The sequence below is a fragment of the Opisthorchis viverrini genome (assembly GCF_000715545.1).
Source record: "Opisthorchis viverrini unplaced genomic scaffold opera_v5_2, whole genome shotgun sequence".
NCBI classification, from domain to species: Eukaryota; Metazoa; Platyhelminthes; class Trematoda; order Opisthorchiida; family Opisthorchiidae; genus Opisthorchis; species Opisthorchis viverrini.
The window spans coordinates 3,208,606-3,234,857 of record NW_008751658.1 but is presented as its reverse complement, the minus strand read 5'-3'; the positions used below and the strand labels follow the sequence as shown (position 1 = coordinate 3,234,857).

The 26,252-nt window shown below is 45.4% G+C and overlaps 2 protein-coding genes across 2 annotated transcripts in view; one reads left to right on the top strand and one right to left on the bottom strand.

The window, feature by feature from the left end:
• Positions 1-6,581: 6,581 nt before the first annotated feature.
• T265_00227 (hypothetical protein) overlaps positions 6,582-26,252 on the top strand; it is a gene marked incomplete at both ends in the record, with an annotated part of 30,784 nt that continues 11,113 nt past the window's right edge. Inside the window, one exon of the mRNA XM_009163935.1 lies at positions 6,582-6,819. Coding sequence (XP_009162199.1) covers positions 6,582-6,819 — 238 coding nt within the window. The remainder of the gene's footprint in view (positions 6,820-26,252) is intronic.
• Positions 13,259-26,252, bottom strand: part of T265_00228 (hypothetical protein) — a gene marked incomplete at both ends in the record, with an annotated part of 42,650 nt that continues 29,656 nt past the window's right edge. Inside the window, 3 exons of the mRNA XM_009163936.1 lie at positions 13,259-13,783; positions 19,825-19,890; positions 24,795-25,033. Of these exons, the coding sequence (XP_009162200.1) occupies positions 13,471-13,783; positions 19,825-19,890; positions 24,795-25,033 (618 nt within the window). The remainder of the gene's footprint in view (positions 13,784-19,824; positions 19,891-24,794; positions 25,034-26,252) is intronic.

Below are 26,252 nucleotides of genomic sequence, written 5' to 3'. Positions count from 1 at the left end.
TGCTCTCATGAAAAGCTAAATAGGGAGGCCCCCATGAGCAGTCCATCAAACAGCGATGTCATCGTCCACAATGGCCCTTCACTGCCGTACAACCACATTTTATGCAGTCATTTAAAGCCTACTTGAGAAACAAAAACGGATTGTGGAGGGACTAGGTGCTGGCTTATCGCATGTATTTGAGATGAGGCAAACAAATTTGTGTGCCACTCCCACTGGCTCGTATGCGAGCATGAGGTTTGGGTTTTGCCCCACCGATTCCTGTAGCAGTGCTTTACACTACGCAAGTGTGAAGTGCATGCTAAACGATGCGGCAAAGTTATTAGGTTACTTAAAATGGGTTGCGTTTTCAAAGGATCTTAACCAAGATGAACAACATTGTCCACATGCGCAATGCCTGAGCAAACGTCGAGTCGGATGGCTTGGACAAACGGTTCTGGAAGTTAGTGGTATAGTTCCTTAACTCACTCCCATTTTATTTCAAAGCGATGACTGTCATTCGCATGACTGCGTTTGCAGTAGCTTTTCAGTCAGCTCAGCTCGATACGCTTAATCTACTGCAACTTGCCGAAGCTGATTAATGGAACTGCTCTGTTTTGGTACACGTGGTGCTGACGGAAAGCGAAGTGATGACCGGGTTCGCACAATGGCATGATCAGAGTCAGGCTGAGTTCCCCAAGATCGAACGATAGTCTTCAATTGGCGCTCTCCATCGGTAACTGATAGTCACGTGGTCCAGTTGGGTCCATGACTGTCTTGCTGTTGGTGGCCTCCAAGTACCTCACCATGAGCGTTCGTACTGGCCAGGAATAAATGACGAGCAACACAACTGAACCAGAAGCTATCCATTGTCCAAACCTGCCACCCAACTGTTTCTTGTGCTTAGTAGTCTGACATGGGCATTTATATCACCTGCCAGGATTATTATATCCGTCCTTGCTGACCGAAGCAGCCGTGACATATTGATTAAACCCGTCCTCCTCAGCCTCTGTCGGGGCATCTGCTGATGCCACCGATAAACACCGTTTGTCCCATCTATTTGCATTGATCTTAGTTGAGCCAGAGAACCTTGCAGCACAAAGACGACTGTTTACTGGGAACCAGTCCAGTGAGGCGCTTTCAGTCTTGGGGCTGAGTGCAACTACCACATAGTAGATAACACCAGGCATTGCGTCAGGATCACTAGATACCCGAAGAGTGAAATGCGGAACGCCTGAGTTCGTCCTAGTCAGCCTGAGGTGCACAACCGTAGTGGCATCTTGCACGTTTGTTTCGAAAATACAAACTACATCGATAGATGGAGCGAACAAGGTACCAGCAAGAGATGCCTGTTACCCAATTCGACATAGGGTACGGACACTGAAGGCTTCAACGTAGATCAGGCCTCTTGAGGTTAGCAAGTGATTATTTTGACTTATTTTTCTGGTTTAGGCATGAGACAATCGTTATGAGACTGGCAGATGGTTTTATCGCACTACATCATTCGATGGGTCGAGAGAGGCTACCGAAAGGCCGGTGAACGAAGAGCTGCAAGGGCGAATGGTACTTCCCGTTTGTCCGAGCCGAAAGAGGGATATGGTTGAGGTACTCCATCTTGAGCCTTTGACTCGAAAGTGTGACTCACAATGCAGTGGGAGGATGTAGGGTTTTGTTCGGAGACCCTACCCCTTTTCTCTGACTCGGAGGCGTGAACCGCGAGGCAGTGGTTAGGGGTTTCTTGGGGGTCCTTTGCGGGGTTAGTGGCTCGATAGTCTGACCTTAGCTGCAGGGAACCGGCCATGGCCCGTGGATGCAGGGGGTAAGGCAGTACCGTCTCACCCCTAATGCAGCTACACACACTAGGTGTCTTGTTTTTAAGTATTTCGACCGTACTGAATAACGCGCCGACGATCACAATCAACTTTTGGGGGCTCAGTGTGCGGTTTTTAGAGCCGATCTTTTCTAACCCGTCCATCCTCGGGGGATGGAAGCATAGCTGCTTCCATAAATATGTACGAGATAATCGCACGAAGCAAACGCCTTACTGCCTTCAAATCCCTGTCGGAGAGAACATTATCGGACCGCCTCGCTCCTCGACTTCCCGCAGTACGGTGATTCACTGTTTTTCTTTTTGATGCACAACATAAGCATTCCTGATATTGTCGAACTGGGTTTCGCCAATCTAACCCGCGAGGTCATTGCAGCACTGAAGCTCGACCACTGCGTCAACGTGAGAGCTTGAGGTCGGGGTTTGCATGCGTCTCACACTTGCAAAGCGTAAAGTGCTGCTGCAAGACTAGGTAGGCTCGAACCGTATCGTCATGCGGATGAGCCGATTGAATTCGTAGAAACGTTTTCTACCTGGGCGGCTGTATCAATCCTGCTGGTCTAGCCATAGTTGATATTTCCATCAGATTTGGGAGAACCGGAGCAGCTTTCTTGAAATTGCATCATTTGTTGCTTGGGGGTGACAACCTATCCGTCACTGTTCGAGTTTCCAATGCCGGGATGCGCTACATGTTAGTAACCGGGTCAGAAGCGTGGCCGCTGTTTGCTGAAGAAAATTTTCAGTTTGACTATCGGTGTCTTTGGGGCATTTCTCGAATTTCGTGGGATATCGGGTCATTACTGTTGAAATACATCGAATGATTTTCTAAATAATAACTTGCTCATTGTTGACGAACTGATCACATCCCATAGGTTGCGCTGGCTCGTTTACGTGCTCCATATGCCAGTTGACCGACTTCCTCGAAGAGACCTTTCGCCCAACCACATGAAGAGTGGTAACGAGCCAGGGAAAGTCAAACAACGTCTTGGCAACGGAGTACGAAAGCCATTACCAGAAAACTCATTTGCGCTGGTATTTGCGTCTCCCTGGATGGGGACACATCGGTGGTTAGAGACATTGTCAGTCATGGCCTAGTCGTACCCTCTGGCACTTGTGCATGCAAGCTGTTGCTTTTAGTGTATAGCTCCCGTCCCGCTCTCCCCAATAAAAATTTCGCTGGCACCCTGTATTTACCAATCAATTATATCGACTATCACCTTCATACGTAGCTGTCTCCCCGAATTGTTGGCTAACAAAACTGTGGCTCCCATAACCACTGTGGTCAAGTGTGCGGTTTTACAACGATGAGGATCGCTGCTTGCTGATCAGGCTTTTGAGTCAAAGACCTTTCTCGAGAACCCTAGTCGTTCTCCTCTCTGTGTCTAGTCCCAATGTTCGTGTCCCGGTCCACGTACACCTGTGATTTCCACAGCCACAAGTACCGTCGTGCGACAGTGGTCGTCATATTGCGTTAGCCGGGTCGTCACACGTGTTGCGGATGTATCCCTTCTCTTTCACATACACTTCCTTTCTTTTCACACCATGCCATTAATAATCCTCTCCTTGTAGGCACTTCCGTCAAAACTGATCATCCCATTCATCTTGCGTCAGTCTTGGCCGCAACGCCGGCGCCGACAGCCTAAGGCATCTCCATAACAATCTTCGAATCCGGTTTAACCGATTTCTTTTAATGTTTGCACTCTGAGGCAAACAGGACAGGCTGCTTTTGCTTCCACGGGACTCATTAGAAACTGGTCTTTGTTACTTGTCAGAAACAACAACTCAGGATTGATACAAAATCATTGAGGTAACTGTCCTCTCACTCCACTCGATTTAGCTGCGCACCCCCGGCTATTCAGGGGCCGCTCTGGCAGATTGTGCATGGGTCTGTATCATCCTGAGTGACCGGGCGGAAATATCACTGCTTGACTGGATAATTGGTGATATTCACTCGTCTGGTAATATCTTTGAAGCATTCTCACAAGCGAAAAGTTGATTGTTGTCTGCTTACCGTGTATGTTTGCGCCCCAGACAAACGGCACCGACACTATCAAGCACAACCTTTGTGATGCCTTCAATGCCTTGCTACGGCGAGCCAAAAGCGGGAGATCTGAATGTACAAGTGACCAGACTTAGCGCATTCGAGACTCAACTAGATGGCTGATGTGACTGGATGGCTACGGATAACGGTGATCGATAGTTTCAGCTTGGTTCTGTGCACTGTTTTGTGCACTTCTGAAATAACCGTGGTTGTCTGACTATATGGTGTTCAACAGCATGCTAGCCAAGGATTCAAACTGGTGAAATCCTCAACAGTTTTTAGTAGTGCAGGTAGATAACTGACCTCCGGTCCTACTGGAACACTTGTGTGGATCCCATGTTCTTTTCCACAGTCGTGGTGTAATGGGCGCACAAAGCGCCTAGATGTTGGAGGTCCCAAAGTTAGGCTAATTTATCAGAACCACCTTCTAAAGCTTCTCCCAACTGCTTCACCGTCGGACGTGAATTCTTACTGGAAAGGAAACACTACATACTTGCTTGTGATACGGCGCTAGCAGGTTCGTTCAATCAGTGTATGAAAATATAACTGTGACACCTGAGTGAATATCCGGTGTGTATCCCTGAATGGTTGGAAGTCAGGGACTCTGCCTAATCATCAGTAAGTGGTAGATATACGTTCAATTTTGCTCCACATTGCTCGTTTGCAAGAAAACGACAGGTAGCATAACAGCGTTCAGCTCTAAATTAAGAAGCAGCTGGTGGTTAGTACACAGACACGATAGCCTGTCATTACGCCTTGCGTTCAGGTGAAATGTATCACCATTTTGTGTCTCAGATGAGCCTTTGATTCTCCCCATATAAGAACCCTTCGCAGTGAACAAGAGTGTGTTGGCTTCCAACAGGTGGTATTGGGCTGAATCCCAACGTGGTTGGTACATGAGTGAACTCGAAGGACGGTTAAGCATCCTCTCAGCGCGAGGTCTTGTTTAATTGGACGTACAGAAACAAATGCTTTCAGATGTGCGATGAGTGGTTGAGCTTCACTTTCGGCTCTGGCATTTCTTCCAGTACAGACAACTCGCACCAGCAGTCGAAGAGTCAACTGCCCTCTAATGCCTAGTTACCGCTGATTCAAGGTTGACAATATCTTCAGCCTACCCACTACCTGTGAGTGAGTGCCCCGGAAATATTTTGATCCCCGAGGTATTAAAGAGGGGATAGAATTAGCCTTAGACAAGTACAAGTCCATAGGTCAAGGGCTACAGTGCTTTTATAAGAGAAGGGGATTTAAAAGGGGCGCCTTTAATTGCCAAACACTGTCATATTTTCTGACGAAATACAGAGGTCGAAAAACTTTCATTGTTGTCGTCAGAAAGATTGGTGCATTTCCACATTTCAAAGTGAGACTATGACCCGTGCCACCCTGATCACGGCGAAACCCAACTTGATTATCGCGGATCTGACTGACTTGCGATGATGAGCCAACCTGCTTAAAATAGTGCCAGAGAGCGCATTGAAGTCCCTGGTCGCAAGAATGATACCAGCTGATTTTCGCACGATGTTCTTGCAACCTTTTTTGAATATGGGAATCACCGTCAAAGGACTACATCCTGTCGTTATTTCACCTTCATCCCAGATATGTTGAAGTAAAGCCTTCGAGTTAGCCACGAGGGCTTCTTCATCTTTGATGTAGCCGTTTGTCCAAACGAGTTGTTATGCCGCACTTAAACGAAGATCTCGCGCTACTGATCGGTTGATAGTACCAACGTTCAGTCCGGATTCGTGCGATTTTCCCAACAGTTAAGCTGATGGGGGTCAGATGAGCTGTTCCTCAAATTATTTATCCCATCGTTCACGATGTCTCTTTAGACGAGTGAGGTTACATCCTTTTTGGAGATTGTTCCACCAACATTTACTGTTGGACCAGTTGACCAGATCAGCTGGAACAGGGATCGACTATTTCCCGTTACAAAAGCTTTATACATTTTCCGCGGCTTTATCTATCCACGAGCGTTTCCTGGCAGTCATTCAACTCCAAACTGTCGGCATTCGAGAGATCTGCGCTCAACGCACTGGTCATATTTGGCTGATTTGGTTTTCGTGACATCGGCGAGCGGCGCTGATCATGAGGAAATCCAGTGTTCATCAGGACGTGCAAGCGGCATCAGGCAGCCTGTTTCAAAAGCGGTGAGCGTGACTTTCCCCGTCGTTTCCGCGGCATCCTGTGCCCGCTGAGTTCTGGATGTTTCCCAGCCAGCTCAACTCGATAAACCTGGGCTACAGAAATACTTTGCAAGTGGGAACTGGATAAACTTGCATCGACTGTATGTTCTCGAGGGGAATGGAATCTATACCCTGGTTCGCACGTTACTGTGGTCAAGGTCAACATATGTACTCCGAAATAAACGACAGCTTTGTGTAGTTGAAACATCGTGTCCCCTTTATCTATCTCAGAGTGCATTCTGTGATACGTTATCCTTTCATTTACTGTCTTCAGTGGTGAAAGTGAAATATGCAAGTTATGCAAATAAACAGTGGAAGCAATATCGTCGAGGTGATGCCCCCAATAGTTCATAAGCGCGATCTGGTATAGGCTTCGTCCTGCAGACCGCGGAGACTATGAAACTAGGTCGGACAGTGCGGGAGGAGAGATTTCTCAAGAAAACCCTGCTGCAGACAGGTTATCCGGAGTTTTTTCGATCGTATCCAGTAATTCTCTAACGGTCACCCTCTGGTAGATTTCAGAAGCCGAATTTTCATAACCGGTTCTCCCTCGATGGATGGCGGCGTTGCTACCTTCACAGGCATGGAAATGCTGATCGCCTGGAGGAAACATTACTGTTCTCAAAGTCCTGTCGCAGCGATAAATATGGGTAAACCGAAACGACCTCTTGGGTGCCCACAAAGGCCGAGGCATGCTAGAGTTTCTGTAGATAACGCAATGAAATATCAGGTTATCGATACAGCCCTACAGTTTCCCAAGTCGCCCGAACGCCGACTCGTCATAATTATGGGTAGGTTGCACTGTGTTGCCGAGCGTGAAACACGAAATCTTTTACCATGAGTACATCACTGAGTACTGACAAACTTCATAGCACTAACAAGAAAAATGTGGTCAGATCATTGGAAATCAGCCACAGGTTTTCCGGATTTGACCAGATCCGGCTGGACTAAAGGTCGCCTAAGATTTGTGACCAATATGTCTCATAGGAACCCGTTTTTTACACACTGAATCACTCTGCACTCTACGATTTCCAGATGCACAAATATTTGCTGTATCATGATCTTTATTTTCAAAACAGTAATTCTCGTGTTGTACCTATGGAACCATTCCTAACCTCAAACTGGCCATCGGATTGTACTGTCTCAGTGTTGAACGATAATGCCGTGAGTAAAATTAGCACTCCATACATCGTCTTTCTCGGGTAATCCTAGCATTTGTCGCATCCAGAACTGGTCGGCTAGTCACCTTACTGCTATCTGCTTATTGAGCTGTTTTTGCCTGCGACCAACAATGGATAAGGATGAAAATGTTTAGACAGTTGAGAATGACAATGTAAATGATGTATTGCAGTTTTCGGACAAAAAAAGGATTACATTCCTCCCATGTAATTCGGTCCTCTATGCAAGTTTTCGGACTACTGCCAGACTGAGCCGATGGGTACGAGAGGAAATGTATACACTCAAGCTTCTCATTGATAGGCATCAAGGCGAAGGTGAAAAATAGACTAACAAGGAGTAAACAACAGTGGTAGGCGAAAATAGTATAAAGTTAACGAAATTGCAAAATACACATGTTATATGCGATCCACGGTTGTCTTCATTTATGTTGTCAGGAGTTTTTACACAATACTACTATCTTAGCTTTAGTGACATCGTTTTTGTCTACAAAAAATGAAACCAGTGCGAAGCTGCCTGTGCGGGAGGGCATTTCTGCATCAGAGTGCCGGGAAATATAAAGCATCTCCTGCATCTTCTGCACCTGCTTAACGAAAACTCTGGTGTCCTACGATATATTCAATGACGGGCCGCAGTGTTTGTTGAAATATTTAAACCTGACAATTCAGTCTGGATCGCAGATATAATGATGCATTAGTGACATATGTCTGTGTACTTATTGGACTGTGTCCTCTTGGTTCACCCACCACTTTTCACACTGGCTAGCTACACTGAAGAACCGAAAAAACGCAAATAATAATGTGATGAAGATGTTCTTCAATATCACAAAAAAATCGTTCAGCTGTAGCACCCTTTCGGCGCCTAACTGCCATGCCACCAGAAGTAAGCACGAGGGCTGAGATACTGCCAGGTTGCCCAAGCCTAAACAGGGGAAGTCGAGAGGCAGAGGTCGGGTTCGAACCACGGACCCACCATCCAGTAAATTCGCGCTCTAACCACTTGGGCCATCTTGCCCCCAATATCACAACATAATGTTGACTCTTGACCGCCCACTCAGTGATGCTTTATCTGCGTTCAGCAGCTTTGATGCATAGTTTGATCGTATCGCAAATTCAGAGGCGTTGTCTTTTTGAAAACTGATCGAACCAACTCGTCATGTCTATTGTAACTTGTGGCTGGATTATGTGCTACATTTGGTGGTCATTTTCTGTGATTGTTAACCTGGTGATCTAGAGATAAATTAGCCAGTTCTGTAGCGGAGGGCTTTCTGTGTAAGTATAAGGAGTACATTTCAACTATCGGGGATCACGACGAAAGGAGACACGTCACTCAGAGTCGTATCCATTACGAAGGTGTTAATTTTTATAAGGGACACTGAGAATTGGCATACTGGCTTTATGCATAAGTTGTTACATTTTTCGACCACTTCAGCTGACTAGCCTGTGGTCAAAAGGATGCAGATGAATCTTGAGTTAGCGCTTCATATTCTTCAACTACGACATACAGACTAACTGATATGGCAAATCTACTTATGGAAAATAAGCCGCAATCACGGAGGGTTCGGTCTTTGAAAAAGTATGACTTCCACGTATCTCATGTTGATCGATAAATTCCCGAAGTGGGTTTTATTCTTAAGTACATCAAAAACCGATGAGGCCTCTAACCTTTGACCAATGGAGGGAGGAGAGTAATAGATTTAAGCGAAAGCTTCCAATAGACCCGTGTACGCCCAGAATAGTGAAAAGAGACAGTAATCCATATGGTACCAATCTACTTGCCATACATTGCAATAAAGTTTGAAGCTTTTAGGAGTCAAAGCCAGCCATCCAGTCAAGTAATATGACCACTATTGTTTGGTGAAACTGCCCAAGCATCCGTCTTAGTATGGGTGAAGTAGTCTGTAAATCTTCAGCAAAAGGTTTTCACATTTTCTTTTCAGGATCGATCAATCTCATGCGCTTTCGTAGCGCTCAGTTAGCCAGATTAGGAATTCTTACACTCGTCAGATTTACCGCCTGCATGCTTTCGGTCTGACGAAATAACTGAGGCAAGTGACGTTAGAGCTGAGCTTTGGAACTACATGCTGTATATGCTGACAGAACGCTATAGCTGTTCATTTAATTTCCTTAAATTGATCATTATTCAGCTCTCTTACCGAACAGAATGAAGATATTTTCTATAAGAAGATTACTTAACTAGGGGACTTTCAGCCGTCACAAGCTCTTGAATCTGGATCGCGAGAGTGGAATGTGAATAACGTTGGTCCGCTTAGTGTGACCAGGCTTGGAACTCATATAGGTGCTTCAGAGAGACGACTCACGTAGCCATCAATGGAGCATAAATATGTAGAAGGGTAGATCTGGAAGCTGCTAACCGAGACGGCCCTCCTGAATATTTATCCTCGTTTAGGTCGATGACATATGGGGCCAATCAACTTCTAGTTACCCATCGTGAGAGAGCTCAGAAGGGCATGAGTGAACAAAGATGCGGGTCGAACAATATCTTTATGTCGCAAACGCCGAACAAGGAGGTTTGTGCGGAGCACTGCAACTATTTGGGCTAGAAGTTCTCAGGTCCAATGGACGGCTTTACTCGGAAATTTCGACACACTTTGTGATGCCAGAGATGACTGGTTTCAGGGAGCAAAACTTGGACGATTGATGCCTGATACTACTGTACAGACAATATGGATTTAGTACACTGGAGGTAATGGATAGGCAGAACCAGAACGTTACGGAGTTCGAGGCGTTTGGAAACGGAATCAGGTTGCTCAAGCGTGAACACGTTCACCTGTTCATACATGACAGTTCGAGTGCATGCAGTGAGTGAAAATGGAGTATTGGTAACACACTCGCATCGCATACCACATATCTTCCAACACGGTCAAGGATATATTGCCGATGACCTCTAGCAAGAGCGAAACTGTAATACAATGCATGTCCGCTTTGGTACAGATAAGCTAGATCTAACGCACCAGGACAGGAGGACGATTATTTAAGCGAGAGTGATGTGAACAAGAATTCTACTGATCACTCGAGCTTTTGCCTGTGCTGAAAAGCTGTGAAGCACAGTATAGCTGTTTGACCCTGAAAGATTCGAACCCCCGGTTAGCGTTTGAAACTAAACCGATCTACGGCGATCTCGGATTTCGGATATAGCTTCAATGGCCATTCATCTACGGAGTTCACATCACGCGGTCACGAGTTGACCAGCTACTCGACTGAAGACTCCTCATGGGGAATTTCACTTATCGTCTGAATTCCCCTCTCTTCTGAGCTACTTACAGTTTCTTAGTATTACGAGGCAGTTGAGAAAATTTCACTGAGGGTTTTCAACTTGTCCTCCAGTGTGCCTATCCATTTATTTCGAATCGCAGCACTAGGGTAATCCATTTTAGTGACATAGTGTCTAACAGGACTGGCGTCTAACATTCCGACCAGACAACACCCTAAGGAAACTTCAATTACCCCCACAGTTGGAAGGGAGCTCGAAAAAGCTCAGTAAAAAACGGGCCGCAAGGTCCATCGTCCCGCCCGAGGAACCACTTTTGAGGGTTATCACTTATGTAAACTGTAATAGCTTCAGGTGTGTGGGGTTATAGGGGCAATAATGTAAAGATTTTGCGGAGAACTCATCCAATGCTGCACAAGTTGCTAGTTTTTTTGAGCGCAGGGCTCAGCAACAGACGGAACGACAGACAAAACAATTAGACAACAGTTGTAGCTGGTTGTGGGACCTGTAGAATTCTCGTGTGAACATTCCCACACATGCCCTGTCGCAGTTGTTCTTGTAAGTCCTCACTAATCGTGGGAAGAACTGGACTCGAGTTTCGCTTTTACCAGAGCCGACCAAAGCGCATACCCTTGATAGTGCCGGACATTTAACATGCGAGGCGAGCGAATTATCACTACTCTACCACGCTGGACACTTGAATCATCATGACCGAACAGTCGATGGTGTTCATGCCTGGGTGATGACTGGCTTAGCAATTGTCCTGGTTGTGTCAACTGACTGACCCTACTGTGAGGACCTGCCAGTCGGGTAGCGCCACGGACAGTGGAGCCCACTGGACGATTTTTTTTATCAGACGTAGGTACTGCGGAATTTGCAATATTCACACTCACCCCACTCGTCCGAAAAGCCCTCCTACTATCTTGGCACAATTAGAGATACCAGAGAACGTGCAGTGGGTTAATGAGCCTGTTAGATACCGGCTGCACATAGCTTGTGCTGTACGTCTGTTCTCGGTGGTTTAACCATCAACTACGAGGCACGGTGAACATTTTGATTATCCCTCTTCGACAGGTGAATGGGAATTCGTAACGCACCCACCGAGTTCCTTGTGTGCAACGACTGTTCATACACAGCACAAGACTCGTTGACCCAATTCTACCATATATATACAGACCGCCTTGCAGATTTACACGACCATAAGACTTAGGAGATAGAGGAGAGTTGATTGACTGACATTACATGGTTGGTCGTTTTTGATTAAACGCTACCATTTGTACACGAATTTAATTTTGACAGGAGACTCAACTGTATCCAGCTGAATCTCTCGTTTATGACGACTCGCTTCAGTTGAGTTTCGTGCCAAAACCAAATTCGTGTGCAACTCTGTCTAATTTGGGTTCGAATGACGGGAACTTGAGGACTGCGCATACCTGATGGAGTACAGGGTGAAACTGGTCGTGTGCTGTCGATTAATTTTCACCAACCTTTTAAGTAGTATGTTACGTTGAAGAAGGCTACTTTATTCTGAATTAGGATGCCCCCATTTTCTGTTGTTCGAACTCATGGGAAGCTTGTTTCACATTTCAACGGTCAGTCCTTTCCTGGCTTAGGAGTTTCTAGTCAAGATGCTGCCTTCAATATCAATGTCTGCACAATGCGTACCTGAACTGATGCAACGGCAACGCGTTACCTAAAAAACTGTAGTGGTCTCTGAACGGATATGAGTGTAGACAGTAAAATGTACAGCTTTATAGCCATCCGACCCATATTTCAAACGGTACAAGCCCTTTTTAAAAATGTACCTAATGTGGGCTAACTGAGCCTCGGGTAACCTGGCTCATTCTGAACTTTCAGTGTCCAAATGCTGTTTTCATGCATTTCGGAAAGTGTATTAAGGTGATCAGATGCTGCATCAAGTACTATGGGGGGATAATTGGAGTATATACGATCGACACTGAGAAATCATGTTAAATCATCTCCCAGCCGCTGTCAGCCTTCCTGTCACAAATACGGGGTTCGATCGGCTACCGAATTTTCTTCTCAAAATTATATTTTCCTAAAATCAGTCTTTTGATGAACAATTTCGCTCCTACAGTGCATTCACGTAAATTATCTCAACGAGGTCCCCTAAACCCCTTTGGACCTAAACAAGGGGCTTGGTTTAACTAGTTAAAGAAATGATACGTTATTTGTGACCAGGTGTGGTACGGCAGTGAAGCATTGGTGTTGAGCACTGATGTCATGCTGTCGTTGATGATGACCAGGTGTGAGAGCACTGCTGACTGCCGGGCGAAAGCTACTCATGAGTAGCTGAAAATTGTTGCACAAAACTGCGTAGCACGCCCACCCTCACGTCCATTGATGGGCGGCTCTGATATGCGTTCAGAGCGCGCTGAGAGAACTGTGCCCGCATAGTTTACACGACCCATTCCAAATATTCATTGTCCATCGAAAATTTCACCTTCATCGCTGACAGCAATTGTGATGCTGATCACCAGTGATTCAGGGTAGAAGAATCCAGGTGCGCTGTCTTGAGCTTTCCCGTTACCATTGGTCCGAAAATAGGTTTACTAGAGGCGACAGTAACAACTTAGAGTGGGTACAATCTTTGGAAAAACAAGTCACCATCCACGCGTGGGGAGAACCGTGCTCGATTTTGGCCTACCAATTCTTAAGATCTTCTCATTAGTAAGCTGCCAAAGTTTTCAATGTCCCTATGAATAGTTTAAGTCAAGAACAAACTTAACTTTCTAGTCCCCGTAGCTCAAGACCTGGTGCGATCTGTGTCTGATGAAAGCAGAACAGACTGATAATTTACTCGCGGTATTTGTGAATCAAAATAAGACACGAATAAAGCGATGAGTAGACTACAGAGTGACAAGGATGGAATTAAAAATCAGTGGATGTACAAAAATATCCTTGACAATTACAAAGTAATGGCAGGTCTCCCTGGGGAAATGAGGGGCAGTAATCTGGTTCCGTTTGAACACGGAAGCCCTGCATGAAGGGAGCGCTGGAGCTAACCGAATAATTCATTGATGTGTCTCCGGGGTGACATAGTGGACCAGATAATAGTCATGGAAGTAAAACAACATGGCCAGAGGTTGACCAATAATCAGCGTCATCCACACCGCCACATTACCCCATGCACCACCGTTCGGGAAGAGACGCTTGACCAGTTGTGCGTACGGCATTTGACTTAGCATGCCGAAAAACGCCCACATATGAGGCATTTTTAGAGGTATGGAAATGAGGAATTCGTGCAGCACCGCACTGATGAAAAAAACCACAATACCGGCCTGCGAACGAGTGAGACCAAAGCCAAGCAGAGGTAGATAGATGTGTCTAAAAGGCAGAGAAGGGCACATAAAACAAATAAATCGGTAAGCCTGGAACGACCCAAACAACTACTTAGCGGGGAATCTATTGATGGCTCTATCCCATCTCAACTATTACGACGACTTTACAGCATCATGAGGAACTGCAAAATCGATGGTGCTTTGTTTAAGCAGCTTTTTCCGAAACGTTTACCCAACCATTTACAATAAATTCTCGCTTCCAATTCAGAAGGTATTCACCTCTCTGGACTTGCCAGCATAGCAGATAATGGACATATTTAATGACGGAAAAATTTCAATAAATTGTGGTACCACTTATTAGCAATAACGTTCTAAATGAATGTATCAGTAGTGGCAGCTACCGGGGTACCACTTGCGGAAGTCATACTTTCCCCGCCATGGCACGAGAGTACCGACCATATTGTAACAGCTGTTGCACATGGGGTAACGAGGCTTTGGTGGTAGTGTTCTCTAAACGTGGGGAATCTTGGCAACTGCAACCCGTAAAAATTGCTTCATGAGTCTATTGGTGATACCATAGGTCAAGCGTTAACAAGCCAAAGGGAGATTTTACACATCACGAGAACACTTACTCCTATTTAGTGTTGCTACACTTGGTTATTGGTAAGGACCGCATGACAGTCGCCGAACACCATGGAGATCTGCCGACTACAGATCGCATTTGGAGGTGCAAGGGAGGGGCAATCTCAAACGGTGACCAGGCCCATAGAACTTTCTAGTGGTTCTGACAATGCAGTGCTGCTGCTGCCCTGATTTATGCACTTACCTGTGCACAGACCAGAAACATCTTTAACCAAGATCTTTGCGGAGCTGGCACCGTCGGTAGTACACAAATTCCCGAGTAACATCATGATTATTCTCCAAGACAAAGTTCCGTTCTTTCCATGGAGATGCCATTAGCGATGTTCTCGAGGCAGGTTCAGCGGTCGCGGCACCAAATGTGCAATCAAAACCTCATTCCTCTTCACCCAGAATCGGCAGCATAATGCATTTAGGCTGTTACCCTTGCTCCCGTGACGCTTTGCATTTCAGAGCAAGTATCATCTAGGTTTGCGAGGACTCGTTCCAAAGGCTCTCTAAAGAGTCTCTCCGTCAGAGCGGTCGACGATCCTATTTCCGCGAGGAGCTACAACAAGTAGTTAACCAAATGTTTGGTTTCGGTATTCTGACGTGCAGCAGGAAACTGGTGGTCCTTACATGCCTTGGTACTTCGCCTAACCGCCCGATGCAAACTGCTACCTGCAGGAAGATCTGGAAGAGTCTCCGATTCCCGGATGCGACCAATAGTCGATTTGCTACCCAACTACTGTGAATACTTTTAAGTTGCCGCTGTCTTATGAAGTTCAACCGCTCACTGTTCAGTTTTTCCGTCTAAAGAAGCTCATACAACAAGCCGGAGCACCAAATCTCAAAGGGATCTCTTTTGCTCGCATGGGTCCTCACTAGTCATCAACCTGTCGGTTGAGCTTCGATCAGCCGAATTAAAGTTGCAGTGAACGCTGACATAGCAATCAGTTTCCAAGACTCTCTCTTGTTCAAATTTATTAATTGCAACGGACTTCAACCATTTTTTTAGCGCCACATCAATGGAATGGCGGTTTACGTTCAATTATGCAGCAGAATCAAGTGGACTTCACAGCCCCATTGATACGGAAACAAATGAAGCTCCGCTTGGACAGGCCAGATAATAAGACTCCTTGTGATATTTCTGTGGTAATTGACCTACTGACCTAAATGTTTCGCATGTGATTGCTGTGGTTTTTTTTTACGAGGACGCTATTTTCTACATCACCCTCGCATAATCACGCAAGAGCATGCAACGTATCACCATGTGCTTGCAGTACTCCCTCCCGAAATCGCAGCCGATTTACGCGACATATTAATGGACCCTGACGGCATCAAGCCTTATACGCAATTAAGTACTGTCATCATTAAACGCTGCAGTTTATCCGAACATAAACGACCCAAACAACTACTTAGCGGGGAATCTATTGATGGCTCTATCCCATCTCAACTATTACGACGACTTTACAGCATCATGAGGAACTGCAAAATCGATGGTGCTTTGTTTAAGCAGCTTTTTCCGAAACGTTTACCCAACCATTTACAATAAATTCTCGCTTCCAATTCAGAAGGTATTCACCTCTCTGGACTTGCCAGCATAGCAGATAAGATACTGGAAATTCAACCGTGCTCTTCTAGTATTTCTTCTGTAGATACACCAGTTGTTGTGTCCACTTTTCACGAGCGTTTTGGAAAGTTAACCAAACAGGTAGAAGTCAATCGTTCGCCATGAGCAGTCACGTACACGCTCGCTTTCTCGACCACATTCACCCTCCACGGGAAATGGTCACTGCTGGTACCATAGCGCCTTCGGACATCGGGCACGCAAGTGCTCGCAACCGTGTTTCTTCCGAAATAACCACTCGCCCCCTCAGTCAATTTCGGAAAAGGCACCGGCAGAACCATAGAGGTGAGTAAAGTTCAATGCCCTCCTCATATCACTCGCCGGCTGACAATTTTCGACGACCTGTACACTACAAATTCTCATCCATTTTGGTTTACGCGGCTACCACTTGCGTAACACGCTAGGCTTATGAACTTCAACACATCAAGACCAGTTGGGTGCAGTTAGAACTCATAAATACCATAGAATACGTCACTATCAAACGATTCGCCTGGTTCTCCTATGTACGCGTCGGTTAGAGTGAGTCACTCGGACGTAATGTGTGTGTTACTGCAGCTCAAGAGTTGTGCGCGGGTACATTGACAGCAACGTCAGCTCATGGCAGTTGAACTGACGGCGACCCGGTGTGAGCAGATGAGATGCGTCTACTACAGGGAGACCTGTAGAAACTGTGGAGGATGATGAAACTGGGTATCCGAAACTAGCGAGTGGCACTATGCGGGACAAATCAAATCTAACTGGAAAGGATAATATATCATACTGTCTTCCGTGTGCGTCATGGTCGGTGAAACTTAGTCTCAACTTAGTCTCACATGGCGGCTTTTTGCGACAGAAACATACTTAAAAGTATCCGTCAAACCTATAGGAAAGGTATAGGCATTTATGAAACTATTCGGCGTGGGTGTTGAGCCTTACCGAAATATGGGAACTGGTGACAAAGGTGAAACACTTGTGACTTGATGGCGAAATTTCAAAACATATGAAGAATTAATGATCAATATTCACACATTAGGGCACTTTGGTAACTACTCTGGAGCTGTACGAAATGAAATATGGATGGGCTGTGTAAGTCCATCAGCGACACGTATGCAGGCCGTCAAGTCAAGGTCGGCTCTAACATCCAATGAGTAATCCTGATTTTCACACTCAAGAGCTACGAAGCTGATGGCCCTGGCTAACATCCATATTCTTTGTAAGAATGGAGACGAAATCCCAACTTTTATGACTCTATCCGGGGGTAGGGAAGGCCCTTTTCCTGCAACTGGGCTAAGTCGATAGTGGTACTTATTTTTAAAAAGGGTGTTCTCGGCGAGTGTGACAATTAGAGAGGAATTATCCTGACTGCCGTTGTAACCAGACTCTTCGCGTCACTTATTTTACGTCGTTTTATGGGGGCGCGTGAGTAGGGAGAACAAAAAGGATCCTGACCGGGAAGGAATTGGGTGAATCGCATTTTAAACGCCGTCAAGTGTTACGGCAACCGAATGCATTTAGATAACCTATAGCTTTGGTTTTCCCTGAATTTAGGAGCCCATTCGATTAAGTCAACCGGTCCCTTCTTAACACGCTTGCGCAACGGGGTATGCCCCAGAGTTCATGAGTCTTATCCGTTGTTTGTACTTACATATTTCTGGGTGTTGGTGTGTGGGTAACTAGCCGAAAGCTTTGCTATAAAGCAATGGCGTTTGACAGTGTAGTCCCATTTTCGGTCTATCGATAAGGTAATACACCGAACACTAGTGTTCAGATCTCTCCGATTGAGAACTTTATCGATCTAGAATATGCAGGCGGTATTGCTTCCATTTCTGAAATGAAGAGCACAGAGCGCCAGTATTACTAGGAAAGTTGACCGAGGTCACCTGATCCCTCAGCATGTGTTGAGCATCGAAAAGTTCAAGGTCAGTCTTTGACCATGCTTCCATGAATTCGGTGAGTGACACTGGAAATTGTGAACCACTGTACATATCTCGGAAGTCGCAGAAGTTCAGACGGTAGCGTAACAAGCGAAGTCAGAGCATGGATCTCAGAGGCCAGTATTGAGTTTGCCAATTTGCGCCATCTGTGAAATCAAAAAGGCCTACTATTAGCTATTAAGGGATATCCGATACAGTGCGGACTGTGTTATTGTAGGGCTGCAAGACTTAACCACTTTTAGTGGAGGATCTGAGATATTTGCAACTGTTTGACCTATGACAATCTCTTTCCCGATTCGAAGCCTTCATTCCTGCTTCATTTTGAAGCTCGGGTACCGTGCATCCAGTACCGTACGTGTGAGCTTTGATCCGCACAGAATAACCATGTTTGCTCACCATCGGACCCTTTTGTTATCAGGTCCGTCTCATTCGTTTTATCTACTCATTCCAACCACCTGCGGTGTGTCCTGTAGGGCTCCTTAGCAGATTTGGTTACAGCGTACATATCAAGCACCGCTCTCACATNAAGACAATCTCTTTCCCGATTCGAAGCCTTCGTTCCTGCTTCATTTTGAAGCTCGGGTACCGTGCATCCAGTACCGTACGTGTGAGCTTTGATCCGCACAGAATAACCATGTTTGCTCACCATCGGACCCTTTTGTTATCAGGTCCGTCTCATTCGTTTTATCTACTCTCATTCCAACCACCTGCGGTGTGTCCTGTAGGGCTCCTTAGCAGATTTGGTTACAGCGTACATATCAAGCACCGCTCTCACATATCACCCATAGACTGAATCGAATAGTCGTTACCCGGTAGAGGAGATTTTTTTAAACGATAACTCAGACGTCTCTTCATGCCAAGAAGTGTTACCGCTGACCCCACTTTTCAATGTGGAGCTACACCACTGGCATGAGAATCGCACAGAGATGTCCTAATTCTGTTGCCCCCTGTAGTACTGTAACATTTCTTAAGACCTTGTAGATTCAAAATATGGTGCCCGGTCGGCGATCACTTTCTCACCATATGACGACAATTTCCTTGAAGATACGAGTCTCTGTTTTATCATGAAGCGGAAATTCAGTTGAAACCAGTTTCACAAGGGCACCAACTTAGTGGATGGTTTTTTCAAAGAAGCTCGAAAGATATTTCTCGAAAGCAAGTAGCTTTATGGGCTCATGCCCGTTGGCGGTTGATCTAATAAGAGATATTTCAAATCTAAAAGCTGTGCTAAGTCATCAGTTATTCGACCACCCGTCTACAGTCTACAAGGGGCAAGATGGCTCAAGTGGTTAGAGCGCGAATTTACTGACCGGAAGGCCTGTGGTTCGAACCCAACCTCTGCCTCTCGACTTCTCCTGTCTAGGCTTGGACAACCTGGCAGTATCCCATATTTCGTGCCTTCTTCTGGTGGCATGGCAGCTAGACGCCAGGTGTTACAGCTGAGTGATCTACTTTTTATTTCTACAGTCGTAATTCGGTATTCCAACTGAACAGATCAATAAAGGTTGGATCATTGAATGAGAGGTTAGATCGGTTGTGCGTTAAGTTATGGTAAATTAACTTTCCATCATATCTGAACTGAAGCTGAGAGGACCATTACGCTCACGTCTGATTTTCGGAATCATGCATCAAGTTTCCTGACAAACAGAATGGATTGAATGAAGTGATCGTTTCACACGTGCTATTCGGCACAAACGAGTTGTTAAGCTTAACCGCACGCTAATATTAAAACTAGCGTCCTATGAATCCATTGGGTTGCGAGAAATTCACGCACTGTAGGCCATAAACAAGTTACCTCTACAATAGAATCATATGGTCATACAAGCAAGCCGGCCAGTATACATGTAAAGTGAGAGTGGCTCGTAATTGTGACTTACTAGAACAGGGACACACAATAATGGGGAAAATCACTTGAGAATTACTCACCGGCGAGCAAATCTGTGCACTGGGATATTCCACTTAGACCAAAAGGCTGGAACAGTTTCGGGATTCCTGACAAAAAGAGGGGACCTGAACTAGCACCAGGGTAACGTGTGGATGTCCAGGAGAGATTTGATTCGATCTCACAAAGCACCTTTGAGGTGCCCGGTAACTCAGAACCCAGCCTCAGCAGGGCACACTACCGTCACCTTGTACAATAACACCAACGTTACAACGAAAACTTCCTAGTGTATATCACAGCTAGTATAAATTAAAATCGACTGTGAAGACGGTACTGTAGCAGCGAAAGACTTTGTACTACCATATCACACACTTAAATGACTCAGTCAGCTAAGTGAAAACAACATCTTACAACGGTCCAATTGGAAGTGACATGGAAGGCACGCCATACACGGGCTATTCAGATTTCAGGTAATCACGATCATATTCCTACTTAAAAGACTTTTCCAAGATGCTGTTTGATATGTGGCATCTGAGATTCCTCTTACTTTTCGAAGCACAAAAAGTACGTGCCTACTGTGTAGCCTGACTAGTTCCCCCTTGAATTTGAGATCGAGAAAGAGCAAAAGAATTTGCCGCATGCCATCACCATCCAAAGAATGTGGTGACAGAACACGTATAGTTGAGGAAGTCTTCCATTCGCACAAGATTCCTGACTAGAGCTATGAGGTACGAATGTACAACGCGACAGACATGACATTCTGGTTTAAATACCGAAACAAGCGCGAAATACATTGTCGTTCATTGCCGATTCCAACTATCTCCCACAGGAAGGACACCCCATTTAAGGAGGAACTGGCAATGAGTGTCTGTGAGTAGATTTGAGGATTTTAATGGGGATTTCGTTCTGTTATTGAAACCAGTCTATGCCGAAAAGCCGAAATCCACTATACGGCTTTTTCATTATTCATGGAGAAACATCAGCAGTACAAATTTCACGAAACTCCAGGGCGCCTCGAACTCGTGACCTTGACTTGGCCGTCCCTGGCTGAACGATTAAATGTTCAAACTACTGGCTGGAAGGTCGCGGGTTCCGAACTCCCTGGGGTTTCATGAGATATGCACCACTGATCATGCCCAAGATGGATGAAACAACTGTACAGTTTTCAGCTTTTCAGTACAGAGTGACAACGAGTGTCACGAGAAGTCGTAATAATACAAGCGGACTCAAACAGTAGACACTGATGTGGGATAATCTCGCAAAAATGTTATGTAGATGCCCGAGAACATTTACGCGAGACGTGGAAATGTTTACTCATCGGGAGGATGCATTAGCATTGTTCCCTGTTATGGACGGAAAACAACTATTTGGTCTTATGAGTAGTGCATTACGAATATACACATATCGCGACATCTCGAGTATCGTAGCGACTGAAACATGAGGCGGTCTGGTGCGGTTGCATGGAAACACCACAAACGAGAGATTCAGCTGGGTTCTAGGTGAGTCTCGCAAAACCAAATTTGTTTGCAAATGAGTGTATTTCGCTAACCACTTGGTCTGTTCATTTCATGGGGTAGGAGAACGTGAACAGCGGCTCGGTTAGTTTGGAAATATGAGGACGAGCATAGCCACTGAAGTCACTAGCTATGAATTATTTACTATCAGAATCCAAGATTAATCTCGTAAACAGTTTTAAATATACCGAATTTTCTTTACTCATAAAGTCAAAACACAGCGTTGTGGAATAGGTTGTTGTAATCCGAAGTTTCGGTTGCCATGGTCTACCTTTCTCAAGGCTTACTGATACTCGCACTCATTTGCTCAGCCCGTCAGCGTGCTCATCGATTTCCACTTGTTTTCGTCTGACTTGTCACTGACCTTGTCATAACGCCAAACGGCATGTGAATGGTTTGTGTCAGTGTATCAGCTGCTCGTCCGTGTTCGTCGTACTTCCGCTCAGCCTAATCTGACACCCTGCCGTCACATGAAAGTAGTCGCACCACCAATCAGAATCTTCAGAGCGATCACTGGTTGGACGACAGACACTATCATTCCGGTCGGTCATCTGGTATACGGACACCTGGACGCTGCACTGGGTCGGTGAGCTACCCTGGTCTGCCATGGTTATTTATCCCACTAAAGTGGAAAGTCAAAAGCGTTGTGGAATAGGTTGTTGTAATCCGAAGTTTCGGTTGCCATGGTCTACCTTTCTCAAGGCTTACTGATACTCGCACTCATTTGCTCAGCCCGTCAGCGTGCTCATCGATTTCCACTTGTTTTCGTCTGACTTGTCACTGACCTTGTCATAACGCCAAACGGCATGTGAATGGTTTGTGTCAGTGTATCAGCTGCTCGTCCGTGTTCGTCGTACTTCCGCTCAGCCTAATCTGACACCCTGCCGTCACATGAAAGTAGTCGCACCACCAATCAGAATCTTCAGAGCGATCACTGGTTGGACGACAGACACTATCATTCCGGTCGGTCATCTGGTATACGGACACCTGGACGCTGCACTGGGTCGGTGAGCTACCCTGGTCTGCCATGGTTATTTATCCCACTAAAGTGGAGAGTGAGGTGGTGGGTAGGTGTGCACGTTTGCGTAATTTACCATTCGCATCTTCCCCTGCTTCGTGCAACTCCTCCGGTGAGTCCACATCCGAAGACAAGCAGTGAACGCAGATTTCGCTCGCGCTGGAGCCCATCGATAGTACTCGTCCTTGGCAGATCGGAATCCGAATCCCGGTCAATCTGAATTGCAAGGCAAGTGTGTTACCACTGCTCCACAAGTACCATGCACCTGAATTATGACGTCTGAACGGGCGAGCATGATCATGCTTGAGCGGCGTTAATGATTGACGCAACGAATCGAATAATGACCTAGTTAATTGTCCTCGCTGTGGCGGTCGACTGACCCACCTTTCAGGATTTCCGAGTCAGGCAGAGCCACGGCCGTTCTGAACCTACTGATCAATTTTGCTTATTAGTACGCAGTAGTGAGATTTATAGAAACTACATTCTTGTTCCTTTAACCCAACGTTTTCTCGTGATATTCAGAATCATCCAACCTATACGTGACCAGGGGTTTCGTATCGGGAACTCAAAACGGAACCCCCATAGAGACTAAGTGTCAAAACCACAGTTCCTATTATGTGTTCTTCCCAACAGTGGAGAAGAACCAGCCCAAAGACGAACTGGCAGACAGAAGCTAAATAGAAGGCGTCCTACATGGCAGGTGCGAAATCCAATTGTCCTTGTTTAAACAATGTGCGTGAACGTTCTTTGGTGAGCACATAGGGATTTGTCCTGCTCTACATGTTTCACATTAGTCCATCGTTCATGAAATCTGTGCTACTTCGCTGAAGATGTCTGTTAAGGTATATATCTGTTAAGGCTGATATATATGCATATTTTATACATATTATATGTATATATATATAAAGGGATAGAGAGAATCGTGCTTATAAATCAGAAACATCAGGTTCAACTGGAGTGTACTTTGTCAAAAGATCGGTCACGACTGTTCAAAACCTCCCATACCACTTATTTCAGGAACAAGAGAAACCTCTTTGAAAATTTTCGCAGAGACCTCGATGAAGCCTATGTACTGCACACTGTGCAAAAGAAAATTGATGCACTATTAACTACGAGGAACTTCATCGAGTCTCCAAATCCTGAACTTTCATCATGTGTATGAGCAAACATCGGTCAAACTCTAAACGATTCACGGATTAACCGCCTTAGCTTCCACGGATTACGCCTACTTGATGAGCCCCAAAGAGAAGGAAACCAGCAATGACCTGCATCTGGACCTTTAGCAATCGTTCCGCGCTTGTTTTTTAGTGTATTGAAAGCGAAAACCTCGATAAAAAACAAAGATATAGGGACGGAAACACCCATCAAGTCGCTGGATGTTAGTCGTATATCTGGTCTCGGTTCCCATCCAGTTAGACAATAGAAACCAGAACAGCAGGACTTAGTGCTAAACGTGCCTTTGGGGTTTTGCCTTCCTACGTTTGATTGAGCGATAAACGGCATGCGAAGCTCATATTTCTCTGACGTTAAAAACGGTAATCTACCAGATCAATGCGAGCCAATTCACCGTCAAACTAATTCACTGCAGGCTAACCGGTCGCCGGATAAACTGCCGTACTCCAGTTTGTTGCAAAAGCGGTGAACCGCAGTCCAATTCACCGCCAGGATACAAAATTGGTGACACCCAAGAACCCGAACGACCCAGACCAAATACTACATGCGTCAGTTATCGGATTTGTTTCTACTCGAATGAATTCAGTACGACGAACCTAAGCAAGGTTGACGGCGCATGGAAACCGAAGTGACCCAGGGATTAGAGAAACCCACCATGTATCTACAAATGGCGACCAGCCCGTCATGACACTGTGCGGCACATGGTATGTTGGTGATGGATGACACACGGTCTTAGATGGCCCAGCCGACTATTGTTTTGGCTTCCGCGCACTTTCGATGTTCACTTAGCTGATAGTACTCAAAAATCCTGATTTGTTTTACTCTCCAATTCCTGGGTAGAATGGGTCCAGAGCACAGATCACACGAAAGTACAACGGTCGAGTCATACTTATCTGACCGCGAGAGGCTTGTTGGATTCGCTCTTGGCCACAAAAAGTGACTCAGTGATAAATGAACCTTCAGTTAATTGATTTACCGATAAAGTAACTCGCAGTAAATTGTTTTGGGGATAAATCAGCTACGATGAGGTGACCACGATAGGTTGTTTGGTCACTATCTATAACATGCTTCTGGTGACACCAAACACCAACCTGAATCGTTCAAGCTCTCATCAAAAGTGATTCTGGCTCCGCACGACGAGTATGATCTTATTTTCACAGTGCCCACTCAATAATTTACCGCCTAAAATTACTCTGGCTTGAAGACTGCAAGGAAATACATAACGCCCAATCAATAACCCCAACGAGTGACGAAATAAAGGACTACCACGGAATGGTTGATTGGGTGGCAATAGAAAAAAGGGACTTACCACCAGTCACTATAGAAAAATCGGTCACCAAATCGCATTAGCTCCCCGACCGCGTTGAATAGGGAGTGGAAGGAGGCGTAGAAGAAAAGAAGCCAAATCAGGTGGTTGGGAATGGCAAGCTTCAGACAGCGCTCAACAATCTGGCTAAAGTCAGATTGGGAAATCGGAGCCACACTGTTCCGCAAGGTGGGCAACATCCATTGTTGTGCAAGACAAAAGATCAACTGAGTGAGGAACAGCTGTTTTGGGGGTTGGAATAAGGAGAACGTAAAACAACAAGGGCCATGAAACACAAGCAGGTACGATGCGGTTCGACAAGAATTGGACAGATAACAAGTATAACGCAGTCAGTCCTCATCCTACAGACTCTTTTTGTGAAGATTCGCTTCCAGTACGACCAGCGTTTCCAGTTACAAATTCCTTTTAAATGCTTCACTGACAAATTGCATTAGACATGTTAATGTGGTGACATGCTCGTGTAATGAAGGACATCCAAAATCCATAACGCAGTTCAACCTGTTATCAGTATAAGAACGATAAAACGCCAGAATCCGCGGCTGACTTACGGACCCAGATCGACAATCCGCAGACACGACTTTACCCCGTCGTATTTGAGAGGCGTCAGTAATTTAGAGGAAACAAGTTTCAAGACAACGATAGTTGGTTTAACGGTTCTGGACCAAACTCACCTGGGATGCTCTTAAAATGATTGGGCGGTATGTGGTGCATAATACGGAAACTTTCAAAGTCAAAACATAGTGTAGTGGAATAAGACGTGATGTTTCGGTTGCTATGATCAACCTTTATCAAGGATTCCTATCGGAACGTAGGATTATGGTGTCTTGTTTCACTACGCTGGTTTAAAGTTTTCCATGATAGTTAGGTTTTTCTAGTGCTATACGGTTAATTGGAGGTAGAATCGTTACACTGAATGTCACCGAAAGGGGAGTACTGTACTTTGAGTAAGCAGTTGTGTTAGTTTTGACATGATCAATCATAGCTGACGCAAGTGTGAGTTTCGCGTTTTACCTGATTAAATCGCCACTTTCACTTGGTGTTGCTCTTAAGCCCAACTCACGACAGCGCACGTTCGATTGTCGTTAGACCGAAGAAACCGGAAATTCCTATTGCCCATCTTTTGACATCCGATTAAGCACACTGTCTTCAAACCGACGTGCATGATGGATGAGTGATACTCAGCAACAGTGTGATATGATCATACTTCATACTTTAGCTTCGAATAACTTAGATTGATAGTCTATTTTTTTTTAAAAAAATTGGGCGCCAGATCTTTGGACAAATAAGCCGGCTGACTTGAGTGGGTATTTGGGGGAGACAAAGTTAGATATAAAGAGGTACACTAGCAGTCATGGTGGAAGGGTCAACTCAGCATATGGTGGACATACGATGCGCACATTTGTAAATTTGTTTGGACACTTGTGTTAGGCGTTTTATAAC